The sequence below is a fragment of the Zerene cesonia genome, chromosome 23 (genome assembly GCF_012273895.1).
Source record: "Zerene cesonia ecotype Mississippi chromosome 23, Zerene_cesonia_1.1, whole genome shotgun sequence".
NCBI lineage: Eukaryota > Metazoa > Arthropoda > Insecta > Lepidoptera > Pieridae > Zerene > Zerene cesonia.
Window position 1 is genome coordinate 2438643 of NC_052124.1, and position 15765 is coordinate 2454407.

Genomic DNA, 15765 nt, shown 5'->3' on the forward strand with positions numbered 1-15765 from the left:
CCTATCAGACAGACAGACTAAAAAACTTCACATTCTGTTTTATTCACCAACTTAGTTCATAGTTTTTGTAAGGCTACTTAATGGTCTCATATCTCATATATAAATTCTCTTTATCGAGCTTCTTCAGCATATCAGCAATATTGTGAAGAATTTATTTTTTAGATTTAGTTGTTTATTTTTATAGTAGAAAAAGACTGAAATATTGTTGGTAAAAATATATTTATAATTTAATATAGCATCAATATTAATAATATAAGATCCACAAGTCTCTACATAATTTCAAAATTTGTCGAACAGTCAAATGTTGGAAGTTTCTTAGGCGGTCTGCATCGACTCTGCGTCTCTGAAAATACAATTTTTTTATTACTAAATTTCTCATTTATTATCTTAATTCTACTCTCACCACCACACAGACACACATAACTCGCCAGGACTATATCTTTCACCCATCCCTTCATCCCCATTGTTCTATGCGGAAGAGAAGAAAACGGAAGAGCCATTCCATCTTCCACTCTACCAAGCACAGCCTTATACTGTAGAACGAAGGAAGGTAACACATCTCCCCTCCAGCACGTACTTCTCCTTGGAGCGCCTCTGCGCGATCCTGTGTATCCTGCGCAGCTCCAGCAGCGCCCGCATCACGACCACCAGCTGCTGCTCGAAGTCGGCGCGCGGCGCGTCCAGCGGCAGCCCCTTCTGCCGGCTGATCTTCTCGTACAGCGCGTACACGGCGGCGCGCACGTGGCACAGCTCCGCGCGCCGCCGCGCCGCCGTCTCCTCCAGCCGGTTCAGCGCGAGCTCCCATTTGATGACGCGGTTGCGCACTTGGTCGTAGCGCCACTGGACGATGTGGATACTTTCGTTTAATGCTGGATACTGCATGATAGGCTATGACGATATGATGCTAGGTGTTGCGCAATGCCTCAAAAGACAGGCACAGCTGATATTTAGCGTCCCTGTCTAACCAGTAGTGTCGCCGGTCGCGCACTCACTCTCTGTCGCTTTATTTTCAATACCGAGCATCTTTAAAGTCAAGAAACTCTGATTTGCGGATTTCTTTTACAAGCACCTTTATAAAATTAAGTACACAAAAAAATGATCTTTAATGTGATGTAAATGAAATAAATATACGGAATAAACGAAAAGTTTAAACAAAATCACACCAGCTGTTTACACCTGACTGCGTAGAGATAGCGGCTAAACGATCGGCAGCAGCTGTACCTTTTCAAATCTTTCAAGTACACTATTGTAAAGTGCTGTAGGATTTATTCCCATATAATGTAAACGAAATTTATTTCGAAAAGACAATTAAAAATAATATAATTAATAATAGTGGCGGGCAATTACTAATTGGCACTTTATGATAAATTAATTCTCCTACTTGAATGAATGAATTTACTTCAAAATTGAATTTTGATTGTCTACATTATTCCTACACTAATTTGCAGTGGGATACCATACTGTAATGATGATCACTATTATGATGAATGATAATTTTCTCACTCTCAAATCCGCGAGCGTGTTATTGAGACCCATGATGAAGAGCTTCTTCTCTTCAGTGAGCGCCGCGATCTCCTGACGAGCGCTCTCCAGCATCTCCAGGTCTCTTTCTTGGCGATCAGCGAGAGTGTTCTTCGCGGCAGCTTGAATATAGAATTAAAAATCAACTCGTGGTGAGGGTGAATGAGTAAGAAAAATTTATTGATAACCCACGATTTATGAGACTTTAATATTGAGCTTTGCGCGAGTCGAATTCAGTATTTCATCCCGAACTTCTTACTCACGCCTCATGGCGTCTGCATATTACATCATTGCATATTACAGTTCATTTTGTGTTTTTATTCAATCACAGTTCGTTTGACCGCTCCTTTTTTCGATTGATTTTGTGTACCTATTAATAATTTACGAAATTTAGAAAACTAAGATTCTTTCTGCACTCAAATTCTTTGAAGTCTGTAAAGTTTTGGATATTCCAACCAAACTTAATTGTAAAAGATTCCGAGACCTCTCACCTAAAGCTTCATATCTATTGAGCACATCCAAAGGTTGCTTGAACTCTGGGTAGTTGTGCACCACAGACATTAAATAATCCTGAAACAATATTCAGTTAGTCATCATCCTAATTATTATCAACATGCCGATTATCTCTGACAAATAAATCACCATAAACTAATGGTTGATAGAGATCCATTACCAACAAAGTCATACCATCGTCATCATGAACTTATCACACATTCAGTACATTGTTATTTTGTATCGTGCTGTCCAGAATTAAAACATTTGACGACATTTGATAATATGCTTCTATATTCGATATATGCATATGATATTTGATAATATGATATTTTATGTGGATACATATGACACATCCATTTGACATGTTGTTTACGAAGAAAAACCAACCTCGTAAACCGTGTAATCTTTGACCTGCTTCTCCATCAGCTCTCGGACCTCTTCCATTTCCGTGACCCGTTGCCGCATCGCGTCCGTCTCGCGAGATTTCCTCTCCAGCACCTCCAGATCTGCCTCCATTTTCCGCTGGGCACGCTCGCGTTTTTCTTGGTTCTCCCTGATGAACTGTTGTTTCCCGCCTTGTTTAGTTACTTTCAAATTGTTTGATAGGTATCATTTGTAACATAGGATGTTAAGTATTCATAAACCACTTAAATAATTCATCAATAATCATAAATAAACAAATTGGAATAAGCTGAATTCTGAATAAGGTAGGATTTATGGTATTGAAGAAAATTTTATATTTTTAAATACGAAAATATATATATTGATGAACAAGTAGACAAAAACCGTGCGGGATATATGTACATACAATTATTTTTAACAAAACAGTCAGTGACTCAACAGTCTTAAAATTGTCAGAATTAGACCAGAATTAAAAAGGGACTCCATGTCAAGTACCAAGCTTCAATAAAAAAATAATAGTAAAAATCGGGTATAGATTACAAAAGTATTTCCTTGTTATTATTCGTAGCGATCCGCCCGGTTTTACCGTTGGTACAAATACAGCCTATGTCATTCAGATGACGCTTTTTAAACTGCGAAAGGATTGGTGAAACTGGTCAAGCTTTCGTAGGAAAACATTACAAACATACACAAAAGACAGGAATTGAATAAGACTAGTACAAAGAAAGGTAGCGCACAAGTATTTCAAACCTTATTGAAACTAATAAAAGAATCCTTAAGGAGCATTTCTTTGTCACGTAGGTCCTGCCATTTGGCGTTCATCGTCTGTCTGTTGATTCTCTCCTCTTCACGCTTATGTGCCAGCTTCTCGTCCGCCTCCATCAAGTCCCTCCGAGCCTGCTCCATCAGGACTTGAGGCGTCGGACGAGCTACATCCCATACTGGATATTTTCTGGATAATGAAAATGATATGAATACTTAGTTGATATGGTTGGATATTAGAATCTGTTTTGTGAGACATGCTATCGCTCAGCATGAGCTGATTTATTATATGTTTATTTTCATTTTATCGCAAGTAAAACACATTAAAGGGTTTAAGTATATAAAAACCGTTTGTTTTTACAGTCACATTCAAATTCTATGCTACCCTATCTATAAATTTAATCGCGAAATTACGTGAGGATGGATGTATCTTTGTTACACTTTCAAGCGGAATCCACTGAACGGTTCTGATGATACTTGGCAGCTATAGAAATATGTATATTCAACATTAATTTTTGGAGAATGCTGTTTCTATGCGAAAACCATGACAGTGCCGAATAGTGGGGTTTTAAAAATTTAAAAGGTACAGATTCCAGGAAGGAATTGTTAGATAAGAGTGTAACAGTTATTCGATGACAAATAATACTTACTTGACCATACGAGCGCTTTCCATTAGCGACTTGTAATATTCCGACACGGATTCTACAGGAGGGCCATGAGGAAGCGCGATTGGCGCCAAATCTTTCGAAACTTTCTTCATGTCTATTTTATACAAAATATTAAATATAAATTGTTAAAAGTTGATTTATCAATTAAGTGTGCTTGCTAAAAATAACAAAGTCAAACAATCTTCGTTGCCTAGCAATATATACTCTTATGTATAAAATTCTACTCGATGGCATAAAAATAAAGAATCTGATTTCAATAAATGGAGGTAGAAACATTAATTCTGTACTTAATTTTTAAAAATTAGATTTCCGCCCGAGACTTCGCTTGTTTTTGAGTGGAAAGGGATAAGGAAATGATTGACGACTGAAAAGAATGAACGGAATGGGAAGGGAGAGGAACCGAAAACGTATAACGCCTTCGTATGGCCTACAAAATTTAGCACTTCGAACATGACAGTGTGAACTAAATATGAAGGGTCGAGTGTGTTCAATGTGAATGTAATAGTACTGGCAAACATTTTTTACTCTTATTGTAAGCTCTTGAAATTCTTTTCGGGGCACAGACTATACACTAATGATTAAATGGATGATAAAAATAAAATTATAATGTTGTAATAAATGAGTTAAATTGATTGTCATTTTTATGTCATGTTTCAAAATAAGAAACATAATCAAAATAAGCCATTTAAAAGATACAAATAATAAGCGTTATCTAATGATTACTAAATGATAATTCATCTGTCACAATCGAAATCTGACAAATGCCAAGTGTCATAAGGCTCTGTCATTCGAGGAACGCTCAAGTTCATGTTGTGCTTGCGCTCTTGTATTTTAATAAAAGTTTATTTAATAAATATCAATAGATATTCATTGTTATAGAAGTGAATATAATTCAAGTTAATTGTTTTAAAAATGAAAACGGATACGTGAAACGTTCTCAAGTATGCTAGGAGATATTCAACTCACTAAGCGTTTGGTTGTTATTGCGATCGTCCTCGGCATTATTTTAATTTTAAAGGAATACGTGTTTGTATTTCCATTATGACACAGCACAGAGTAGCGTATTTCTACAACCCAGATGTGGGGAACTTCCATTATGGGCCGGGGCATCCTATGAAACCCCATCGGCTATCTGTAACACACAGTTTGGTGCTTAACTATGGCTTACACAAGAAAATGCAAATTTATAGACCCTATAGAGCCAGCGCGCATGACATGTGCCGGTTTCACAGTGAGGATTATATTGAATTCCTACAAAATGTGACTCCTCAAAATATTCAGAGTAAGTAACTTTTGATATTTACAATACATATCGAAAAAATAACATGGTTAAATATTATGAAGGGAAATGAAATATTTATTGTATAACTATGTTACATACAGATGAAAAACCTCTGATCAAGGATTTTATTTATGACCTAAAAAAAATTCAACTTACAGGTTATTCAAAAGATCTACTACATTACAATGTAGGTGACGATTGTCCAGTATTTGAGGGTCTTTTTGATTTCTGTTCGATGTATACGGGAGCATCATTGGAAGGTGCGATGAAACTAAACAATAACGCATGTGATATTGCCATCAATTGGTCTGGTGGATTACATCATGCGAAGAAATTTGAACCATCTGGTATGTCATGTTTAGGTCTAAATTGCCATTATTTTATAAAAGTTCAGCCATTTTTTTCATATTATAATAACATATTTGTTAATTATACTGTATCATGAATAATAATGGTCATTTACAGCTTAAATCCCTATAGTCTGTATTTAATTTAATGTGCTTCGGACATACATTCTACTTGCAGAGAAGCAATGACAGCCATCAAATTTTAAATCTATTACTCTTATTGTTAAGATTGTTTTTTGTATGCATAAAAAATATGTCCGTTGAATATTTGAGTTGGCACTGTTATTCACTTCTAGATTTCTTATACTGTTCTTACATTAAAAATCCTACTAATCCTACTAAAATATTACAAATGCGAAAGTTTGTAAGGATGTGTGTGTGTGTGTTTGTTACTCTTTCAGGCAAAAGTTACTGAACCGATTGCAATGAAATTTGGTACGACAGTAGACAGCTAGACAACTGGAATAACATATAGGCAACTTTTTATCCCGATATTCCTGCGGGATAAACTCACGCGGGTGAAACCGCAGGGCGCAGCTAGTACTTCATAATCCACTACTATACATTAGTAATAAATATGATGATTTCCATGATGATGATGATAATATTATCACTTCCAGGTTTCTGTTACGTAAACGACATTGTCATAGCAATACTGGAGCTACTGAAATACCACCCCCGAGTGTTGTACATTGATATAGACGTTCATCATGGCGATGGAGTGCAAGAGGCGTTCTATCTTACCGACAGAGTGATGACGGTCAGCTTCCACAAGTACGGGAACTATTTCTTCCCGGGAACGGGAGATATGTACGAAACGGGGGCAGAGAGCGGTAGATACTTCTCCGTGAATGTGCCTCTTAAGGAGGGGATCGACGACCTCAGTTACGTACAGGTGAGGTTTTTGGTATATGTAATCTGTTACTAGGATAGCTTTTAATTCTTTGGCAATACTATATGACATTTTTGGTCAATTTTCATTCAGAGCAGGGCCAGCAACGGCTAAACTACCACGAATTTCTCCCGTTAATAAAACTATCTTATATCCTTTCTCAGGCTTCAGCTATCTTCTGTTTCAAATTTCATCCAAATCGGTTTAGTAGTTTAGGTGAGAAGAAGAGGCGAACAAAGATACTTTCACATGTATACCATCCATAGCGATCAAGGCATCTTATGCACAATTTTCAGGTATTCAAACCCGTCATATCCAACGTGATGGAGTTCTATCGACCAGCTGCTATAGTGCTGCAGTGCGGGGCGGATTCCCTCGCCGGCGACCGGCTGGGCTGCTTCTCGCTGTCCACTCGAGGGCACGGGGATTGTGTGAAGTTTGTGAAAAATCTCAATCTACCCACACTTGTGGTTGGTGGTGGCGGGTGAGTACTGAATTTTTACATCTGTATTAAGTTTATATATAATCTATTTTCATTGTCTCATAAACAATATTATTTTGTTATGTGCCTGCATTACTCTTTTACGCCTACTTGTTGGTTATATGTAGAAGAAGTGCGGAGTTATTTCATTTTGAAACACTAGATTAAATTAAAAAAAACACATTACACACACATTATCACGATTTAATTCTCAAGTTTCAATAACATATAGTAAACACATGGCAACATTCCAAAATTTTTGAAATGAGGTGACTCCTTTGATGTTATTTTTCTTAAGTTTTTGAACTTAATATTCTTAATTTGAAAGATTCATAATTCCTAGTTATTTGTAAACTATCTCATTTTCCTACACAGATACACGTTGCGTAACGTCGCGCGATGTTGGACATACGAGACTTCATTATTGACCGATGAAGATATCTCCAATGAGCTTCCCTATACTGAATATCTGGAGTTCTTCGCTCCGGACTTCCAATTGCATCCAGAAGTCACTGGGTAAGTCAACTGTTAGTGGCTAAGTGATTGCCCACTAAGTGTGTCAACATTGCTCACTCTGTGAGTCAGTGATGAATAAAATGATAAAAGTTTTGTTTAAGAACAAATGTAAATTGCAGTGAATGTTAGTCATTAATGTCAATTTTAGTTACTAAGTGTGTAAAACCCACTAAGTATATGGTAGATACTTTTTGAACAAGGCTATAATATAATAACTACTGGCTTAATATAATAACTTCTTTTATTTATACTCTTTCTTCATTGAAGCTGCTGCTGAAGAGTATCCTTGTTTGGTTCAATTTGTGAAATTATTTCAGATTTTAATAGTATGTTGATGACTTATCAAGGGTAGTTGAAACCGCGGGGCACAGCCAGTTCTTACATGTGTAGAAGAAAGCATCAACATGAATTTAATTCTACAAAATTTTTTCCATTAATGAGTTACTTTAATTTAAACGATAATTTTACAGGAATTCAACAAATGCAAACAGTAAGCAATACTTGGAGGCAATCACGAAGTACGTGTATGATAATCTCAAGATGTGTCAGCACTCGCCCGCCGTACAAATGACACATATTCCAGGTAATTAATTGCAAAATGATTTAATCAAAAGAAAACATGTATTGAGAAGTCCGCTACCTCGCATAAACTTTAAGCACGCCCACCACTAAATTTGGACAGTAAAATAACATTTGAGAAATTTTTAAGTAGATAAAAAAAGTTCACAAGGCGGGATTCGAATCCGTGGTTTTTTACCGAACCGTAGCAACGCCTAGCATCTTGGCCACCCTCGATCCCGAATCAGCAATCGAATTTCTTCTACTGTTTCGGTTTCACGTGCCTAAGGAGCACCCCACGCCATCTATTGAGATGGTTAAGAACCATCACAACCAATACGAAACATTATTTCGATGATTATAATATTGTATCGATGGAACGCGACCTTTGTTAAATTTAATTTTTAGTTTTATAGCATTGAAATGCTTTATAAATTAGAAATTTTGAAAGAATAGATAAAAAAATTTTTTCTATAGCATACTGGTTTGATTACATATACGATTGGTTGCCTGAGTTTAAAAAAAAATTACACACAAAGTTACTAGAACATTCAACTTGTTATATATATATTTATATTTGCATTTTTAACTTTCGTTTGCACCTTTTATAATGCTATTGCTATGCTCCTTCTACATTCCAAATCTTTCTCTTTCTTTTTTCCCTTTCTTCTTCAAACTTTTCCTAAACCCACAGGTTGCCTGGAAGACATCGCTTCTTAGCGATAAGGCCGCCTATTTGTACCGCGTTTTCTTTATTTTGAATATTTTTTGTTTTTATTTTGTTTTTGTGTGTGCAATAAAGTGTTTTATTATTATTATTATTATTTGTTTTCATGTATTTTTCTACATCTCGGGTTTTAACCGGTTAGTGATCTATTACGGGCCTAAGCCAAGTAAATAGATTCATATAACGATAAAATTAGAAATTAATATTGTCTTGCGATTCCCTACACATGTCTGCTTGTAAGAACTTTCGGACTATCCTACATGTATTTAATATTAACATTCCAAAATTCCAGGTGACTTCTTCCCCGAAGAGGAGCGAATGAAAGAGGAGCCCGATCCCGACATACGCATCAGCCAAGAAGAAGCAGACAAGATTGTGGAGCCCAAGAACGAGTTCTACGATGATGAAAAGGACAACGACAAGGAGGCGGTCGCCGATGTGAAGGAGCCCTAGCATACGATTGACCTCACAGACCCGCTGGCCACCTGACATGGCAAGTTCAGGCGGTACCGCGAGCTTGTGAGCGATACAGACAATATAGTGCTCAGTGGATGAATACAGTCCGCTATAACTGTGGTTCAAACTGCTTAATACCAGTGAAAGTGTTGTTGAGTGCCTATAGGGAAACGGGATTGGAGTAAATGTGGTACAATTGCTTAGTGCATAAAATTACCACCTCATCTAGAAACAAGGTGTCACACCAAGTCAGTAGTGCAAGCTTGTAGATATATAGTGGTATCGGACTAATTGTGATGCAAATTGTTTTTCTTCAAGTTGCTATCTAATCTAATCTTGTGAGTGAGGGGTGAACTGCTTGAATTCGTTAGAGCAGTGGGTCAGTGGTTAGGACCTGGGACTTCAAGGGAAAAGTGGCGGTTCTAGACCAGGAGAGTGTGCATGAAATAAATTGATAATTCAATTTATCTGCGCATTATTCTTGTCACCACTTGAAATGGTGAAAGAGAACACATGAAGAAACTGGCTTATCCAAGAATCTAAAGTTCGACATGTGACATTTGCTAGCACTTGTGTGTATGAGTGAATGGACGAATGAAAATCCTTTATTGTGTTACAAAAATACGTAATATAAAAGTGAACAAAAAACTTAAAACAAATAGCAAATGGTGGCCTTATTGCTAGGTACCGATGTACCTCGATACCTCTACTACGATACTAGTGTAGCGGATAATTGCCTTCATCGAAGGCATGCGTCTTTTATGGGAATATAATTTATGAGCTGATGAATATTGAAGTCAAAAATGGGGATGATGAGGAATATCTGCTAAAGATTAGTTCTCAGTGAATGAATCTAGACTGGACTAGATCCTATAGGAAAGTTACTATTATATGCTATTGATTCGTGAATTAGTCTGTCTTATAACTAGTTAAGTAAAACAAATGAAGATATAAGTGTTAATAAACATTATCTGGTCAGCCAAGCCATTAGCGAAGTTACAAGTGTTCAGAAAATACTGGTATACTGGACTACAATTGTGATTTTTAAGTGCTTATAAACACATTGCAACTTTCAATTAACTGCTTGATATAGCGTAATGAACAACAGACTAGTAATGGGGTGTTGTCAAACCATAGCAAAAAGACGCGGGAAATTCGAATTAAGTTATATATTTTTTTTTCTAATTACAGAAATAGACATTAGCTAAACAAAATATTATTCTTGATGATTGTAATTATGACAAAAGGTTTGTAACGATGAAATTACCTAGGTATAGTGTGAACGTTAATGTATATGTTGCAGGTAGGTACACTGTCGAAGCGGTGATGCTACAATTTCTTTTTATAAGTAATATTATATTTGAATACGAGTCAGGATATTGTTACATAATTCACATAAAATATATAAATTTTAATTTTTAGTTTTATAGCATTGAAATGCTTTATAAATGAGAAATTTTTGAAAGAATAGAAAAAATTTGATCACGAGGCAGGATTCGAACCTGCGTATTTTGCCTAACCGTAGCAACGCCTAGCCTCTCGGCCACCCGTGAACCACAGTAATCGAATTTCTTCTACTCTTTCGGTTTCATGTGCCTAAGGGGCACCCCACGCCATCTATTGAGATGATTAAGAACCATCACAACCAATACGAAACATTATTTCAATGATTACAATATTGTATCGATGGAACGCGGCCTTTGTTAAATTTAATTTTTAGTTTTATAGCATTGAAATGCTTTATAAATGAGAAATATAAATTTTGATTTTGGACATTTGAATGAAAGCTAGTATTCATTATTTTACAATAGTTATATATTTTTATTTGTAAATAATTTAATATAGGTGTAGGTTTAGTAAAGATTTCTTGATTTGTGATTACTGTTCCCAAGTTAATAAAGATTTTGTTATAATGTGACAATAGTAAGTTTCCTATCAATTATCTATATTTTTTACTAGCTTGGCGTCCGCCCTAGCTTCGCTCGTGGGACTTATTATATCAGTCAATGATTGAGTTTTTGACTCATGATTGTCGACTGAAAAAGTTTAAGAATACAAAGAAAAACGACGTTTTAATTGACATTCCTAGATTTTGAAAATGAAACCATTAGTTCGACAGCTCTTTGCTTACAAGTATACAAACATACTATTATATACTTAGATTAAGTTTATCATGGTAAGGCTGTTAAGAATGTTGTTGGTGTGACTAATAATTGAATTGTTATGAAAATTCAGTTTTTAATTGAACAATCCACAATTGAGTTGTGCTATAACTATATAATTCTTATACGAAAGTTGAAGATTACAATAGCAAGAAAAATATGTTGTAACAAAAACTATTATGTAAATACTAGTAATTTTTTTTTTCATTTAATTAATCAGGTAGATATATTGGATTTTTACACATAAATTGCTTAATTTTAATTTGATAAGATTGATTGAATTTTGTAAAAGTTTTGAATTTATAACTTCAACATTCTAAGTTTAAGTGCACGAATCCTTGCAATAAACAATTTTTACCTAATTGTATTTTTCTCACATTCAACATTGAAAGCCAGGTGAAGAAAAGAGGATAATTTTAAAAGTCTTTATTTCTAAACATAATATACAACAATACATACATAACATAATATATCAATAGCCGCCTAGTTTGAGGTCCAAGTTGTTATCGGCAATGTATTTGTGAACGTCACTCATATCTTCACTAAAATCCACAGTGAACATTTGCAATTGTTCACACGTCTGTATTATCTGTTTCACTACATCTTTGGAAACCTCCAAAGTACAGTCCAACCATAAACTATTCATATTTTTGAAATAACCCTTCTGCAAAATATAGATTAATGTGTTATCTAAAATTAATTTCGTCTGATACTTCAACGTCAACTTCCGTAGATTCCGCGTGCACTCTGCGAAGAACACCAATATCTCTTCGATACTGAAATTCTCATTACCTAATGTCAACGTCTCTATTTCGCGGAATATGCTCGGTGGTCGCCGAAAGAAGCGGGGTATCGAAAAATAGTTGGATTGGGTCATGAGACAGAGCGATGTGAGGTTAGGGCAACACGTGCCAATGTTAATAACGGCGTCTAATGTTAGTGAATGGTCGATCTCCCATAAAGAGAAATGAGTTAAATAACACCCCTTCACCTCCAGCATATGATGCATAGAAGTGCTGTATGAGAAAAAAGACATATCCAACTTATGTAACCTAATATCACTTAACGCTATCTCTTCTAAAATCGCGTCCTTGTTATGCGCAGACAAATGGGTGATGGACAGTTCTTTCAAATGTGGACAAATCTTTACCAACTTCCGCATGCCTTCCGCCGATGCAAAATGGCAGTTGATTTTTCGTAAACTGAGGGGACCGATGCTTAGATCCGTACCGATCAACGTTGAGCCTATATCGCAGGACTCTATTCTCAACTCCTCGAGGTAAGGGAGCTCACTGATCAGCATGATGATGCCGGCTTGCGAGACACACCGCCCTACGCGACTAGCTCTCTCGTTGCGGGGTGGATCCATTGCCAATATGCGCAAATTCTTTAAATTGGAAATACAACAGAGACCCGAATCGGAGACGTTCCGGATCAAAACTGAAGCATTGATTAGAGATTTGCAAATATCGACCCTGGAGACAATGTTTAACTCTTCGAGGAGGAGGCATTGAGAGCCGATTATTTCGAGTATTTCGTCAGTGCAGATGAATTTTAAATCTAGGACGACCAAACGACTGAACCATGGAATGATGCGAATCCAGAAGTGTTGGGGAATGCCATTGTCGACGTCGCATTTGCGAAATATGGACATTTTGGGATGGATGAGGACATTCAGTTGGATTCGAGGATCACCGCGATACCGGCAACAGCCTCTCTCTAAACAGAGGACATCAAATAACCTGAAACAAATGTTAACTGTTAAATACTTTATATCATAAACGCGGTACTATGTTAATCCTACTAATATTATAAATGCGAAATTTTGTAAGGATGTGTGTGCGTTTGTTGCTCTTTCACGCAAAAACTACTGAACCGATTGCAGTGAAATTTGGTACGTAGACAGCTGGACAACTGGAATAACATATAGGCGACTTTCTATATTTCTACGACATACGGACCTACGCAGGTGAAACCGCGGGGCGCAACTAGTCTGCTATATTTAGACCTTTTTCATACTAGCTTTTTCCCAAGCTTCGCCTGCATGGATGTTAATGGCAATAGGGACACCAAAATCTAAATTTTTAGAGAATAAAACACGCATATAAATAATTTCCCTCAGGAATTTCATATAAATAAGATGTTTAACTATGGTAAAGGCATCCTATGTTATTTTCTAGCCCCTTAACTATCTTCAGACACAAAAATCTTACTATATAATATGCAGACTATTGCATTTGTAATCTTAATAAAGATTTATAAACACACATACACTACAGTACCAATGTGGATGAAATCTGAAATGGTAAAAGATAAGGAAGGCACTGGGTTAAACATAGGCAATATTATATTTGTAGACATGAAATATGGAATTGAAAGTTTTTGCCTGTGATTTGTTTGTAGGGGATTTCTCTACAATAATGGGGTACATTATGTACCTATGTTATAATTTACAAACTAGCTTTTCGCCCAAGGCGTCGCCTACCTATAAGTCAATATCAGGGAAGATATTTTGGAGTATATTATTTTATCGAACATTATATTTTTTACAACTTTAGATGTATACTAATGAAACACTAATTCTCATCAAACATTAGCAAAAACCCAGAAAACTCTTTTTCATTTTTAAATCTAGTTACTTAGAAAGCAAAAATGAGCCAATTACGAAGCTAATAAACTAAACAAATAAATTTATATAAATCTTCTGATTGATTTTCTATACAGGTGTAAGGATGAAGATGGCCAGTCTTCGAATTTTGTCTTAGTTGATAAATATAAAATACTTTTTTACTTTCAATGTTTTGAATCGTGTTGTTTTTATGAACATATCGAACAATATTCAATAGATAAGTTTATTCACAAGGAATATTAGGGTATTTTTAATTGCAAAAACATCTTTATACAAACCTCGCTGGTAATAATGCCATGAGATATCCTTTCAACGCGCACACCTGCCTTTCACATTCCCTACAGTCTATATCCGGATTATTTTTCTCAATAATATAACAACATTCATTTATCAAACTAAGAGAACTTTTAATACACAATCTTAATAAACTACTTGGTTGTTTACGAGGCGACATATTTGTAATAATAAAGAAAACAAATGGGAAATTACATTTCTTCAATGATACTAATCATACGCGAATATTACCCAAATTTCACATGTTTGATATTAGTGCATTTTTCGTATTGGATTCAATAATTTTGAAACAAATTATACACTTTATAAGATAAACCAAAAATAATGCTAATTGCTATTTGCTACGATAAAACAGCTGACAAAAGTAGATTATCAGTAAACACAGATTATATACTACGTAAATAATGAAGGTTTATTGTAGCTGAACTTTTGACAGTTGATACTAAATTAGCCTACCTACGTGACCATTCTTCTTTCTAATAAATTATTTTATTTTAACAAACTTAAGAAATTGATTTCATTTATATACTTACTAATTATCGTCCGAACAAATTGTGTTGTTACAATTATGATTATTGTACGTTCTCAATGATTCTGTCACAGTCTCCATTATCTGTGCTCGATTATCATGAATTGTCAATGTCATTCAACTCGCTCTTGGAACCGGCAATTTTTTTTCAACATCAAGTTTGCATTTTTGCATGTGTTTCTACGTTGGTGATAGCATAATATAGGTAAATTAACAATTCCTTAATATTTAAATGCTTGTGTGTTTTCTTCCATATCATTGTTTTCCAACTTGTAATGAATAACTGCCTATAATATGGTTAATAGCATTAATTTAACCATTTCGCTTCGAAGTCTTAGCAAAAATAGTATTCTACGACTCGTTATCTATTTATTCTATAGCATTCCGAAGTCGCATTTGCAGATATATTTGAGTACCTACGTAGCTTAACTAGATATGTCTGGTTGCATCTTAATTATTTTTATCCATCGCTATGTTTTATTTCTTTATATTTTATTACAATATGTTTAATCTATGTACCTTCAAATTCAGTTTATCTAGAAAAGTCATACTTTTTTTCTGTAGGTAGATAGAAGTTCTTCAATTTATGTTCATTATCTTAGTGTCAATATGGGTAATATTTTTATCTACACAAATCGATCTTTTATTTATTTAGACATATCTAATAACTTACATAACTGTTTACTACAACATAAGGTCTTTGTTTTTCCGTTGTATTAATATATTAAAATCAATAACATTTTAAATGCATTTTTAAAATTTTCACAATTTGCTTTTACTTAAATATAACACCTATATAGGTTTATGAAAAAATTATGTAAGGTAACTTCTACTTAAACATAGGAATTAATTATAAGAGGATAGTTTTGCATTTAAGAATGTAAAGAATAAAAACCAATAACACTATAATTGAACAAAAGTTTTAATTATAAAAAATTTTATTGTTTTAAAATTTTGCACTCTCGATTAAATAACTTTCTTACGTCTACCAAATTTTTCTTCAATAAACAATACGGATTTCGAAAAAAATCTAATACTATAGGA

The 15765-nt window shown here is 35.0% G+C and overlaps 4 protein-coding genes across 6 annotated transcripts in view; 2 read left to right on the plus strand and 2 right to left on the minus strand.

The window, feature by feature from the left end:
- Positions 1-206: 206 nt before the first annotated feature.
- LOC119836191 (coiled-coil domain-containing protein 42 homolog) lies at positions 207-4111 on the minus strand. Of its 2 annotated transcripts, XM_038361452.1 has the most exons (7): positions 3831-4111; positions 3169-3370; positions 2404-2577; positions 2013-2091; positions 1504-1643; positions 578-840; positions 207-343 (listed from the first exon to the last, which is right to left on the minus strand). In XM_038361452.1, the coding sequence occupies exons 1-7, from the start codon at positions 3938-3940 to the stop codon at positions 316-318; spliced, it is 996 nt and encodes a 331-aa protein (XP_038217380.1). In that variant the 5' UTR covers positions 3941-4111; the 3' UTR covers positions 207-315. The 2 variants fall into 2 exon arrangements, with proteins under 2 accessions (XP_038217380.1, XP_038217379.1); XM_038361451.1 differs by lacking the exon at positions 207-343 and having other exon boundaries at positions 380-840.
- A 529-nt stretch (positions 4112-4640) lies between these two features.
- Positions 4641-9702, plus strand: LOC119836190 (histone deacetylase 3). The gene is made up of 7 exons (XM_038361450.1): positions 4641-5130; positions 5289-5477; positions 6098-6372; positions 6666-6853; positions 7226-7366; positions 7837-7949; positions 8944-9702. The coding sequence occupies exons 1-7, from the start codon at positions 4890-4892 to the stop codon at positions 9102-9104; spliced, it is 1308 nt and encodes a 435-aa protein (XP_038217378.1). The 5' UTR covers positions 4641-4889; the 3' UTR covers positions 9105-9702.
- A 1987-nt stretch (positions 9703-11689) lies between these two features.
- Positions 11690-14562, minus strand: LOC119836305. Its single transcript, XM_038361602.1, has 2 exons — positions 14177-14562; positions 11690-13011 (listed from the first exon to the last, which is right to left on the minus strand). Exons 1-2 carry the CDS (start codon positions 14350-14352, stop codon positions 11742-11744), a joined length of 1446 nt encoding a protein of 481 aa, XP_038217530.1. The 5' UTR covers positions 14353-14562; the 3' UTR covers positions 11690-11741.
- Positions 14563-14806: 244 nt separating this feature from the next.
- LOC119836217 (protein D2-like) overlaps positions 14807-15765 on the plus strand; it is an 8752-nt gene continuing 7793 nt past the window's right edge. The window contains exon 1 of one of the 2 annotated variants that reach the window (XM_038361487.1): positions 14807-14926. The gene's annotated coding sequence lies outside the window, so the exon portion shown is untranslated. The remainder of the gene's footprint in view (positions 14927-15765) is intronic. The other variant, XM_038361486.1, reaches the window with a different exon arrangement.

Bases quoted from the DNA above. Each gene is read 5' to 3' on its own strand.
- LOC119836305 (XM_038361602.1), bottom strand. From the start codon at position 14,352: ATGTCGCCTCGTAAACAACCAAGTAGTTTATTAAGATTGTGTATTAAA. The intron at 13,012-14,176 runs GTTTGTATAAAG...CATTTGTTTCAG, and splicing joins ATGGCATTATTACCAGCGAG to GTTATTTGATGTCCTCTGTT.
- LOC119836190 (XM_038361450.1), top strand. From the start codon at position 4,890: ATGACACAGCACAGAGTAGCGTATTTCTACAACCCAGATGTGGGGAAC. The intron at 6,854-7,225 runs GTGAGTACTGAA...TTTCCTACACAG, and splicing joins CTTGTGGTTGGTGGTGGCGG to ATACACGTTGCGTAACGTCG. The intron at 7,367-7,836 runs GTAAGTCAACTG...ATAATTTTACAG, and splicing joins TTGCATCCAGAAGTCACTGG to GAATTCAACAAATGCAAACA.
- LOC119836191 (XM_038361451.1), bottom strand. From the start codon at position 3,940: ATGAAGAAAGTTTCGAAAGATTTGGCGCCAATCGCGCTTCCTCATGGC. The intron at 2,578-3,168 runs GTTTGAAATACT...GGGAAACAACAG, and splicing joins CTTTTATTAGTTTCAATAAG to TTCATCAGGGAGAACCAAGA. The intron at 2,092-2,403 runs GTTGGTTTTTCT...ATATTGTTTCAG, and splicing joins AAGATTACACGGTTTACGAG to GATTATTTAATGTCTGTGGT.